The 13,046-nt window shown below is 40.6% G+C and overlaps 1 protein-coding gene across 1 annotated transcript; it reads right to left on the bottom strand.

The window, feature by feature from the left end:
- Positions 1-207: 207 nt before the first annotated feature.
- On the bottom strand, positions 208-2,535 carry htr7 (5-hydroxytryptamine receptor 7; the record flags this gene model as incomplete). The annotated part of the gene is made up of 2 exons (XM_079845604.1): positions 208-961; positions 2,057-2,535. The coding sequence occupies 2 exons, from the start codon at positions 2,533-2,535 to the stop codon at positions 208-210; spliced, it is 1,233 nt and encodes a 410-aa protein (XP_079701730.1).
- Between the last annotated feature and the right edge of the window lie 10,511 nt (positions 2,536-13,046).

Genomic DNA, 13,046 nt, shown 5'->3' with positions numbered 1-13,046 from the left:
AATAAGATCTATTATAGTATTTTATAAACCATTTCATGAAGCTTTACAACCGTTCCAATTTCACTTAATTGAAGTCATTGCAATTTGACTTAATTGAAGTGACCGGAAAGATCCTCCACGAGAGCAATAAGGAATTCATCAAAAAAGTCTCTCAGCCTCGTGTGCCTACATCAGTCCCTAGAGAGACATGAAGCTTATATGGACAGCCTACAGCACCAGGTCAGGTCTCTCGGCTAGTTTCAAAGCCTCGTGCATGCTGGCTGCCGAGAGCTTGCGGTTGATGTTTCGATAGCGGCAGCGGATGAGGTTGTGGTAGGTGGTCCTGAGGTCCCTGTTGAAGAATGCATAAATGAAGGGGTTTATGAGTGAGTTGGCATAACCTAGCCACAGCAGCGTCCTCTCCACCCACAGAGGCACGCAGCTGCATTGCACCCCACAGATGAACGGGCGCGCCGTGGACAGCAGGAAGAAGGGCAGCCAGCACACGGCGAAAGCCCCCACGACAATCCCAAGGGTGGCCGCCGCCTTCTGCTCCCTTTTAAAGATGGAGATGTTTTTACGATCACTTTTGAGAAGGCGAGAAAAGCTCACGCACTCCTCCACCTCCCTCTGCAGCTTTAGGGACGCAGTCACGCAGTTCACGCTTTCCTCATCTTCCGCTTTTGGAAAGCCAGCAATTGTGTGCTTGGCAGCACTCACCTTTGCCACCCTGTATATCCGGTAGTACATAATGAGCATCACGGACATGGGAATGTAGAAGGCCACAGCAGTGGAGTATATAGTGTAGCCCAGGTCCTGGCTGATCAGACACATGTTGTCATCGTTGACATTCTGAGCCCATCCGAACAGTGGGGGTAGAGTGATGGAGGCAGAGAGAAGCCATACAGACAGCACTATTTTGGCCATACACTTTCCACTCTGTCTCACGGGATACGTCAATGGCTTGGTAATGCCCAGGTACCTGAGAAAATGGAGTGGAGAATAGGAAAAATGCAAGGGGGGGGAGTTAAGAACTGTTAAAGTGCATCAGTGTCAAAGAATGCATAAAGGTGGACAATTTCACAGTGACTTCGCCCTTCTTGGGAATATTACAATTAGGGCTGTCAAAAGATTAATCGCGATTAATCGCATCCAAAATAAAAGTTTGTGTTTACATAATATATGCGTGTGTACTCTGTTAATTATTATTTATATATAAATACACACACAAGCATGTATATATTTAAGAAAAAAATATTATTTTTTATATATACAACATTTATATTTATATATATTATAGATTATATAAATGTATATACAGTATATACATGCAAATATTTCTTAAATATATACATGAATGTGTGTGTATTTATATAGAAATAATAATTAACAGAGTACACACACATATATTATGTAAACAAAAATTTTTATTTTGGATGCGATTAATCGCGATTAATCTTTTAACAGCCCTAATTACAATCTAAGCTTGAAATAACTTCTTGAAAAGAAACCCTGGCTAATTGCCAAAAGGGCTCAATCTCAGTAGCTATAAGGTTTTGAGTGTTTTTGTATGGAATTCTGTCTTCCAAACTAAAATTTAAAAATTTTAATTTATTTTTAAATATTTGTTTTGTAAACAATGAACATCATAAAATCACACTGACATGCATTCAGACAATATAGCCTGCAATACCTTAAAAGCTACTTACCTGATTTAACCAATAAAGTTGGTATTTATTTAATAATATTTTTTGTTTACTTGAATACCTGCGAATTTAGGTAGGCTTATATTCGTTTTTCAGTGTAGCGTGTGCTGTACTTTTATTTGATTATTTAATCTATCTCTCTCTTTACATTTTGGCTGATTTGATCAGTTTTGCTTCACAGTTAGATTTGTCTGAAAAGCTTGTTATGGGCGGGTCCAACTGTGACAACAATGTGCGTGAAATAAACTGTAGTTTCTTCCTGGTCAATAATGTTGAAGATGTTAGCTTATTTGTAGTGAAGTCTAGGCTTTATACAGAAACTGACTTTCAAAAATAAAATGTCCACCATCATACAGCACTTGGAAACCTACCTGTCTATGCTTATGACACACAGTGACAATATAGAAGCGGTGCAGCACATCACGTCCATGGCGATAAAAACATTACAAAAAACACGACCAAATATCCACTGTCCTCCTATGAGATCAGTGATGCTGACAAACGGCATTACGACCACCGCCACCGACAGGTCTGCAACGGCCAGAGAAACGATTAAATAATTAGACGGTTGCTTTAGTTTCTTCACAAAACACACTGATATGACCACCAGCAGATTCCCACAAACTGTTAAAAAGGTAAGTAAGGTCAGAACTCCTCCGATGAGCACTTTCTCAAAATGCCCGTAACTCAAAATCGGCTCTCCGCATCTGGTGTCGTTGTCCATAAAAGTTTCCGTCGGAAAAGTTGTAGTGGTGTCGTGCATCTTTTTAAGAAATCGCACATCCATCACTTCAGATGTCAAACTGGTCATGAGTGCCTGCACGCGATCCTTCGTCAGCGCCGAGATCATGACTGTTGAGAGCTGTCCGTGGTTCTGAAAAGCTCTCATTTATCCATCAAACATCCGAGTCCGAGTTAAATACATTACTACACTGATGTTCTGGCTCTATCTGAAATAACAGAAGAACATCCCAGCTACACGCGAAGAGCCACACAAAGCATGTCAAGTTAACACTCACTGAACGAACCGCGCGCTCTTCACGGCTTTTCTTTTATTGGCGTCTTTGACTGTGTGTAATGACGAGAGGTGCTTATGGAGACAGAGCGACACGCGTCATAATCTGAAGACCACGCCCTATCAGCTTTTAGACATTGTTCTTTTTTTTTATATAAGTCCGAAATGACAATGAGGCAGCCTCACACAATGCAAAGTCAATGGAGAGCGTTGGATTGTGCGCCCCCCCCCCCCCCCCTGGTGTGGGCGTGGCCTAAATACGCTCCGCCTCTATGGGCGTTGTAATGTATTTGAGTTAATGTTATAATACCTGATGGCCGCTAGAGGGCACTCCCGTGCTGTAGTATGTTGATCATGCAAGCAAGCCGAGTAAAAACAGTTCATACCAGTGCAGCCATGTCTCCGGTTCTTTCTATGCATGCTCTGAAACAAAACAGAATGTTATGTGTTAGTATAGCATATTGATGCAGACATAACAGGCGTAACTCTTTTTTTTAAAACTGACTGGTGCTGAAGCGTCTGTTTGCAAATGTGCAGTGTGATATCTTTAATGTAAAGAACAAATAAAATTGTTTTGCAAACAATATTTTCCGAGACTTTGCTTTAGAAAGAATTATCTCTACTACCATCTCATGGCTTACATAGAATTTCGATTACTAATTAGTGGTTATTAGTACTATAAGTTGTATTTATACTTATACTTTATACTAAAATGTAAACCACTAAAATTGAAAAAGTTTAATTGCTACCTTAAGTAAAATCCAAGCGGTGCCACAGTTAAAAATTGCTTTTCATTGCACTTATTTGATCAAAATCAATCGAGTTTAAATCATCTTAAAACTCATCTGGGTTGAGATCTGGTGACTGTGGGGGCCATTTTAGTACAGTGAACTCATTGTCATGTTCAAGAAACCAATTTGAAATGATTGGAGCTTTGTGACGGTGCATTATCCAGCTGGAAGTAGCCATCAGAGGATGGGGACATGGTGGTCATAAAGGGATGGACATGGTCAGAAACAATGCTCAGGTAGGCCATGGCATTTAAACGATGCCCAATTGGCACTAAGGGGCCTAAAATGTGCCAAGAAAACATCCCCCACACCATTACACCACCACCACCAGCCTGCACAGTGGTAACAAGGCATGATGGATCCATGTTCTCATTCTGTTTACGCCAAATTCTGACTCTACCATCTGAATGTCTCAACAGAAATCCAGACTCATCAGACCAGGTAACATTTTTCCAGTCTTCAATTGTCCAATTTTGGTGAGCTTGTGCAAATTGTAGCCTCTTTTTCCTATTTGTAGTGGAGATAAGTGGTACCCGGTGGGGTCTTCTGCTGTTGTAGCCCATCCGCCTCAAGGTTGTGCGTGTTGTGGCTTCACAAATGCTTTGCTGCATACCTCGGTTGTAACGAGTGGTTTCAGTCAAAGTTGCTCTTCTATCAGCTTGAATCAGTCGGCCCATTCTCCTCTGACCTCTAGCATCAACAAGGCATTTTGGCCCACAGGACTGCCGCATACTGGATGTTTTTCCCTTTTCACACCATTCTTTGTAAACCCTAGAAATGGTTGTGGATGAAAATCCCAGTAACTGAGCAGATTGTGAAATACGGCCCGTCTGGCACCAACAACCATGCCACGCTCAAAATTGTTTAAATCACCTTTCTTTCCCATTCTGACATTCAGTTTGGAGTTCAGGAGATTGTCTTGACCAGGACCACACCCCTAAATGCACTGAAGCAACTGACATGTGATTGGTTGATTAGATAATTGCATTAATGAGAAATTGAACAGGTGTTCCTAATAATCCTTTAGGTGAGTCGAGTGTATATATGCTACAGTTTCCGCTGATTTCCTCATGTCCTTAATAGGTGAAAAACTTTTATAGATGTGCTCTTTAGATAATTTCCCCTTGATTAGCAAAACAAACTGTTTAATAATATATTTTCTTAGATTTAAGAAGTAGCATAATAACTAAATGAAACTTTGAGAAATAAGGAGAAAATTATTCAAACCTGTAAACTACATTGTATAGCATTGTGTAAAATGTGTTAATGCAGAATCATTTTAAATAATTTAGATTTGCAGAGAAAGCTATTTGTGAATAACGTTTCTAAATTAAGATGAACACTGAGGCACAGGAACAGTATTTGGCTTCCAGTCATCATTAACTCATCGAGGTAGGATATGATGGTGTCTTCTGCCTCTACAGAATGACCCCACAACGAGGGACAATGGCAGTCAGAAAACCCTGCAGGAGAGAAATAAAGAGGTGAGGTCATGTATTATTCAAGAGGAGTAAAAAAACATTGGAAAGCAAGGGACAGCAAGGAAGGACAGGTAAGAAAAAGAGAGGAATGAGTGGCGAGAGAACAACGAGAAAGGGAAGGAAACATGGAAACAAGGCAGTAGACAAAATATGAAGATCAAGATAATGACAGACAAAACATCATATGTATGTTGAGCATTGTATATTCATAATTTATGTATGTCAAACTTAAAGATGAGTTTTATTAACAGATATTGTATAATTAACACAGAGCCGTGTGGATTACTTTTATGATGGATAGATGCACTTTTATGGACTTAAACAAATCAGCCATCCACTGCCATTATAAAGCTTGGAAGAGCCAGGATATTTTTTTAAATATAACTCTGATTGTATTCATCTGATATATGTATTCATACTGTCATATACACCTAGGGTGACTTGAGGGTGAGTAAATTATAGGCTAATTTTCATTTTTGGGTGAACTATCCCTTTAAGTAGAATTAAATAGTCAGCCCACTTGCACTGTCCTCATCTCAAATATATAACACCAGCGATTTAGCAACTACCTGCTAATGCACTGGCCTGGCATTCGCATAAAGTAGCCTTGTTAACAAGTTTGGGTGAGTGAGGGCAAAACACAAAAGATATAGTACCTTCAAGAAATATCACTTCTTGCCATGCAAAATGTAACAAGCAATTACATTACTCATCACAAATGAGTAAAGAGTACATATGCCATATTTACACCACTGTATGTGCATGATTCATGATCTGATTTTGACGCATTCACAATTGTTCTGTGTTCTTCTGTGTTCCCACTAAAAACGTTCTGCCCTTCGGAGTGAGTATAGAGATGTTCACTACTGATTTGCCCTATGTCAGACCGCTCATCCAGGTAAACTGAAATAAGTGGGCCTTTTTTGTAGGCTGTAGACACCTTTTTTTCTTGCCATCGTGTTGGGCTTCTAATCACCCTGTCAAGGTTTGCGATAATGATGGACAGACATAACACTATGTCTTATTTACATATTCTTTGAATAGGCAGACTCCATTTCTGCATTAAACCCCATCTAAGGGGTGTGCCAGTCATAAGGAAACTATTATAATCGAGTTCAAGTTTCTTTCGGCAATACAGTACATGGCCTCTCGGCCCATAGTTCCACAGAATCACAATAGCATGGCAGATGCTCTTTTCTTCATTCCATGCATATATACAGTGCCAATCTTCATGCATACTCTGATTCACAAACATGTGACACATCAATACAAACATCACCAACAAGAACGAGATCACCCAAATATTTCTTACGTAAATCCACATACAAAGAACAATTATACAAGAAATGCTTCTCATCTTCTATCACAGAGGTATTCAAAGTTAACTTACACTGTTAAAAAAAATAAAAAAATCCATAAAAATAGGGCACTCTCCAAAAGGCATTCATATGCATAATAAATGTCTAGGCTGTGAGATGTATAAAGGTTAACGGCAGCTTCAGAAATGTCCACCTGCTGATGAAAACTGATTCTACCTCATTGTAAAAAGTGAAAACACCCAAGGGATTGCATTATTTCAAAATCCAAATTATAATACTGACAATGGTTCCTTGATTTATACAGCAGAAAAAAATGTAACCATGAGAGTCAAGGTCATGTCTTGTATGGAAGCAGCTGTGGACCCCATTTTCCTCCCCACCCCACAACATTCATCCTCAGAACATTTAGCATTAAATTCTGCACAAGGACAGGTCACTGCTAAAGAGAGGAAACAATATTGCTACAAACCATCTCTACGTCACGTGGGTAAAATATGTGTGCCAAAAACATAGATAACGGTGAATATAAATGAAAAAGGAGAGAAATATAAACAACAAAACGATAAAGAACAGCACATTACAAAAATGTAAAAGCATTATAGAACTATTAGATTGCTGTATTATTATTTTTTATTTTATTTTTTATTTGTTTTAAAGTTTATCACCGTTTGTCACCTGATCTGCTGACAAATGCACAGATACCACAGTTTATGGTCATTCTATATGCCAGCCTATATAACTCATTTAGACATAAATTATTAATTTAAGTTAATAGTCCATGGTAAAATTTGTTGAGTCAAGAAGGCGTGACACCCCTATTGTTTTCTTCTTATTTATCCTTTCCCCCCTAGTCTGACATTATAGATACCTAGTTTACACCACATAGTAAAATAATTGTCAAGAGTTTTAAATACAAATAATTTAACATATAAAGTGCAATTATGATAAGTTTTGATATTTCAAGAGTTCAGACTGTTTATCTGTAACGCATCCAAAAAAATATGTATGAGCAGTTTCAAAAAAGCGACACCTAGTGGTGAAGAATTTAAAAATTAATAATCAAATATTTAGACTCTGATACATTTTAATTCCTTGGGGCATATGAAGTATGATGATGCCAGTCTTTTCATTTATTAGTATTATTTTTTGTAATTTATTATTATTATTATTATTTTTTTTCTTTAATCATGCAAAATTGCCAGCAAAGATGACAGAACACTGTTAAGCTTGAAGTCAGGTTATATCTTCAAAACTTAAAGTTTTGCATAAGATGTTTTGACCAGTTTAATGATGTCTTTTTTTATTCACTTAGTAAGGTGTACATTTAAAATGTTTTACAAAAATCCAAACTGATCACACTTGTAACACAGCTAGTCATACTTAACCTGATCTCATTCTTTCATCACCTCTACATACTTTCAGTCTACATAATCATTGTTACAAAAGATTCTTGTAATATGTAATGAGAAAATTTGGTTTAATCACTAATTTAGTACTTTTTACAATCAATTAGCAAAACATTTCAATAGCAAACAATGCACGATACATTTCAAATCACTCTTGTAACGGAAATAATAACATAATAAAGGCTACATGTGCCACATTAGAAAATATACTAATATTACCTATAACTTACTTAATTGACATAAATTCCATAATGTTTGTAATATTTATCCAGTGTGTTATGGAGAAAGGACACATCCATGAGGTTTTGTGTTAGAACAGAGTTTGCTACCAATACAGTTCTCACTGTACAATGTGGCTGAATCTATACTATAGTTGACCTTTTTAAGATGAAAGCTAACATGGCCATGCCTCTGTTTACAGTATTAAATGGCATGTAGAATGCTGTATTTGATTCCTCTCCATTGTATTCGATCCTGCTCTATGTTCACAAATTTGGTATTGCCATCCTTGTTTTGGTTCCCACATTTGGTCCCCACAACTTTAGGTTTACCAGGACCACACACACACACACACACACACACACACACACACATGCACGTTTTGAACATAATGGTTTACGCTTATAATGTAAAAATAATTCATTACATTTGCACTCTTAAAAAATGCTGGGTTGTTTCATCCTATGTTTGGGTCAAATATGGATGTGTCGAGGGTGCGTGGTTCAGCGAGGTCTGCAATGAGTGAGAGGCAGGAGACGAGCGTAGGTCAAGTGCAAACGATAAACACCTGTTTCTTTTTTCAGTAATTGCTGTGGAGAGTGTAGTGTGTGTGTAGTGAATGCTCTGGAGAGCTACAGCAGTATTGTGGATTGTGTTATTTTGGGACATTTGTAATTTGTAATGCCATGAGTGCGTATTTTGTATTGAGTCAATAAAAGCAGCCGACCCTGTCTTCCCTCCTTCTCAATTAACTTTGTAACACTGGTGCCGAAACACGGAAAGGAAGAAGAACTCCGCCGCCGTCATGCAAACCCCGCTAGGATCACCATTTGCAGATGTCATCCACTCGCTTGCAGGACTCCACCAGGAGCAACATCAGGCGCTGGTGGACATGAGGGAAGATCAGGAACGCCGTTTCCAGGACCTTGTCCACACGCAGCAGGAGGATCACCTGTTCTGGAGCTGGATGGACCGGGAGGTTTGGGCAGAGAGCAATCCCTCTCCGTCTGCCCTGCCGACTCACGTGCCTCTCATGAAGATGAGTCCCCAGGACGACCCTCTCTTCGAGAGGACTGCAGAGGCATGTGGGTGGGCCCAGACTCACTGGCTGGAGCGCCTCATTCCTCTGCTGACAGGAGAGGTGCAAGTAGTAGCACAACAACAACCGGTCTAGAACCTCCTTGTCTACCAAGACCTCAAACGAGCCATTCTCCAGTGAGTCAGCCTCAGCCCCGAGCAGCATCGCCAGCAATTGACCTATCGGTAAGCCCCTCCCCTCATATGCAGATGAGCCAATAGCAGTTGAGTATCAGTTGCGCTGGGACCGGAACTCGGACATCTTTAGGTGTCAGCGCCATAGAGATGCATTGGAAAATCCGAAGCTCTCATCGGTTTGATGGTGTTTATGCTAAAAAACGTCGTGCCTGAGGTACTGTAACACTGATTCCAGGGATCCAGGGAGGATTTTCTGTTTGTCATACTCTCGTTAAGTTACGATTAAAGTCCCTGCTAACATACAAACTTTAATAACTAACTGTTCTCACGTCATGTAACACTGTAGGTCAAAAACACGAAGGTCTACATTTCAGTGCCTCTCCATATTAAACTGGTTATATGTAAATTCATTTAATTTTAGATATGTTTAAAGTCTACATTATCTGTCCTACTAAGGAGGACTCCTATTTTGATGGGGATTATAGTCTCCGGGTAACGAAAGGAAGAGCTTGCACGCAGTTTATCGGAGTTGTTTTGCAGATACAAAGTTTACCAGTTATTAACTGCACCCTCGAAAAGGCATACGGTCTGTATATATGTTTGTTTACTGTTAGTTGTATAAGTGTTTTTGTGTAATTTGCTGTGCATATTAATGATAATGCAACGGAGAGAGATAGTTTGTGAATGAGACGTTAATGCGCACTTCTTATGCTTTGTTTGTTCAGCTCTTACGATGATTTTTTGGAGTGAATAACGATGCAATAAACTTGATAAACCATCAGTTAAGTTTGCCCATCATTCAGACGGGGTATACGCTACAATCTGTGTCCAAAAACATCTTGGGATAAGGTTTTCACACTGACAGCTGTACATTGTAAGATATAGCAACTCCGTTTGTTTGTCCGAGTTAGCAACAGTAACTAAGGGAGGCGAGGCTTACCGATAGGTCAATTCAGAATGGCCGGCCCTTCGCGATGGCTCAACAGCTCCGGGACTCCTGCCGCAGGTGGCTCGTGGCCGAGGGAAGTGACGTGGATCAGATCATCGACTGTGCTGGAGCATTAAGTGCTTACCAAAGAAAGCGCAGTGGGTCCAGTGCCCCCGTCTAACGTCGCTAAACTTGGCCATCCAACTGGCGGAGGACCAGATAGTGGCGTGCCCTGGGGTTGACAAATCCCTACCCTTTGTCTCTCTCTCCCTTCCCCGTTGTTGTCCCCCTCTCCTCCTCCCTCTAGACTGGTCCCTCACCCTAGGTCCCAAAGGAATCTCCCTCCACGAGCCCAACACTGATGGAGGGGTGGTCCGGCTCTGGAATATACAGCCGGCCCGTGAGTTGCTATTCAATTTCGGGCATAATGTGGAGGCTGCAGTTAACCCACACCTCAGACATCCACTCTTTTTTTTGGACATATTGGCCAGCTTTTAGTCAGTTAGGAGAAGCTGAACCAGGACCAATGGGATTTGATCCAGGGGAACAGAGGTTGAGAGGGTAGGCCTCACTGAGCGCAATGTTTTCCCCCTGGAACAGTCTCAGGATGAGACACAAAAAAAATGCATTTGAACAGGTCCGTTCTATCGATGGACAGCTTCTCCAGTCATTCTCCAGGCATTCACAAGAATGTGCCCAGGTGGTGCACAGCATTTCCTAAATGTCAGTTGGTGAACCCACCGGCTGCTTCAAAAGCGACTTTGCACCCTCTTCCTCTCATGCAGGTCCTCTTCGAGAGAATTGACATGAAGTTAATTGGGATATTAGAAGGATTCGCACGTGGGCATCGTTTTGCGTTAATCCTGGTGGATTATGCAACACGATACCATGTTTCGTTTAATCTTCCGTGTGCAAATCCTGAAAAAGATTCACAAGTTCACACTTGCATATCATTTATGGAGAGTAAATTTAAATGTGTATTTGCTGTGCTATCCGGGGGGAGGGCTTCAAGCTCAGAATTTGCTCGGAACAAAACTCCACTGAGATTTTCTCTTTGGAGAATTTGTTACAGGCCCAGGACAAACAGAGCCGGCTCTACAACAGAGAAACAACACTACCTGAATTTTGCACCGGGAGATAAAGTTCACACTTACAAATGATCAGATATTAAAAATAGTATGCATAATAGTATGTGTATTTGGTGTGCTGTCCGAGGAGAGGGCTCCGAGCTCTGTATCTGGCCTGAACCCAGAGTACTCCCCCCATATCTCTGGTTAGGAAAGTAACCAGGTGAATGTGAGGAAGACGGGGTGGTGGAGGGATGCTGAAAAGCTGTCGAGGAACATTGGTGAGTTGACTGGGTATTTATATAATCCTCCACTTGTGCTGATTGGGTAGACATGTTGATTACTGATTGCTGAGGAGGAGAGTGGGGCCTGGTTGGCCGACGCTCATCTTTTAGCACGTGAATCAAAGACACGAGTGAGAGGAGATGTGAGATGAAAGGGCGGCCTTGCAGGATTATGTGCATCTGAAGTTAGCAAAGATAGCAGATCACGTTTAGAACAGTTTAGATTGTCTAGGAATGTGGACAAGCCAAGAAATATCCTATCGATTTTTCCTTGTGCAATGAGGCCTGGATATGAACTGTATCCAAGTTAATGCCCACAATTCAATGGACGTGGCTTGACCCAAGGTGTTTGTTTTTTTTCCTCTGGCGATTGGAATCCTGAGCTCAGTGGAGACTGTGCAGGGCTGAGAGATCGATTATAACCTGCATATAACCTGCATATATTCACCTCTGACACGTCGGTTTGATACTGTAATCGTTGTTTGGTGTTGAATGATCATCAAACAGCAAAGTACAGTCTGATTTTTATGATTGGTTGTTCCTTTATCTGTTGCTGGTTTGAGTAGCACACACGCATTCATTTAGTGAAGTTCAAAATGGACTTGTTTATGGTAAAAGACAAAGAGCATTGCATAAAAACGTGCCCCTTGAATTTATTCAAATGTGTTCGACAATCACTAAAGGATCACTAAACTTTTGACATGAAAATAACAGTTTATTTTCACCAGTTATCTGTCTATGGGTCGTTACATTACTAGCAGATTTCTGTTCGTTCTAAATCAGACACAGACAAAGTGGAATGGTAAGATTCATTTGAATGCATTAATGAGAATGATTGCGTGTATGAATTTGTCCTATCAGTCTACGTGGTATCCCTTTACCAACCGTGAATCTGTTTGTTTAAATATCTGTACGTAATGTGCAAGCTACTGTTTGTTCGTTACAAGGAAGCAGCACATTCATATAGAACGGCAAATCACTTGTACAGAAGCAGTTTTAAAACGTTATTTTCTCCCAATCAAAATTGAGTATCCAGATGGCATAAACTGTGCTCGTGATTTAGCAACTGAAAGGGATGCTAAATTCAACCAGGGACAGAAAACGGAAGGATTTGAGATGTGCTCTTACGTGGTTGAGCCGACGGTGGGTGGCATTGCCCAAGACCGAACTTGGTGCTCAACTGGCCTTTTTCATTCTCTATGGTAGAACTGATTGAATGGGCCGGAGTAGAGAAAGACATGGAAGGAGATTGCGGATGTTTCGCCCATGGTGGCCTCTGCGTGCTGGGACCCGTTTGTTTGGCCTGACGTTCGTGAGATAACGGCAGAGGATTGCAGCAAAGATACTCCAAAAACAAAAGATTGTTCATCAGACAGGAAGAGCTTGATTTCAGACATGTTGGGAAGGTAGGGCGGGGCGAAATACTGAAAAACTGTTGAGGAACATTGGTGAGTTGACTGGGTATTTATATATACTTGTGCTGATTGGGTAGATATGTTGATTACTGATTGCTGACAGCTGGTTGGAATGACATGATGATTGGATAGATCATTTGAATGTGTTCCTCCCGAACTTTGTTAATAAAACATCATTAGGTGTGCCAATGCCCAAGAGGACGTAACACTCAGACATCCAT

This window comes from Gobio gobio (genome assembly GCF_949357685.1).
Source record: "Gobio gobio genome assembly, chromosome: 20".
Lineage (NCBI taxonomy): Eukaryota > Metazoa > Chordata > Actinopteri > Cypriniformes > Gobionidae > Gobio > Gobio gobio.
The sequence above is the reverse complement of the archived record's forward strand: the minus strand, read 5'-3'. Positions and strand labels throughout refer to the sequence as shown.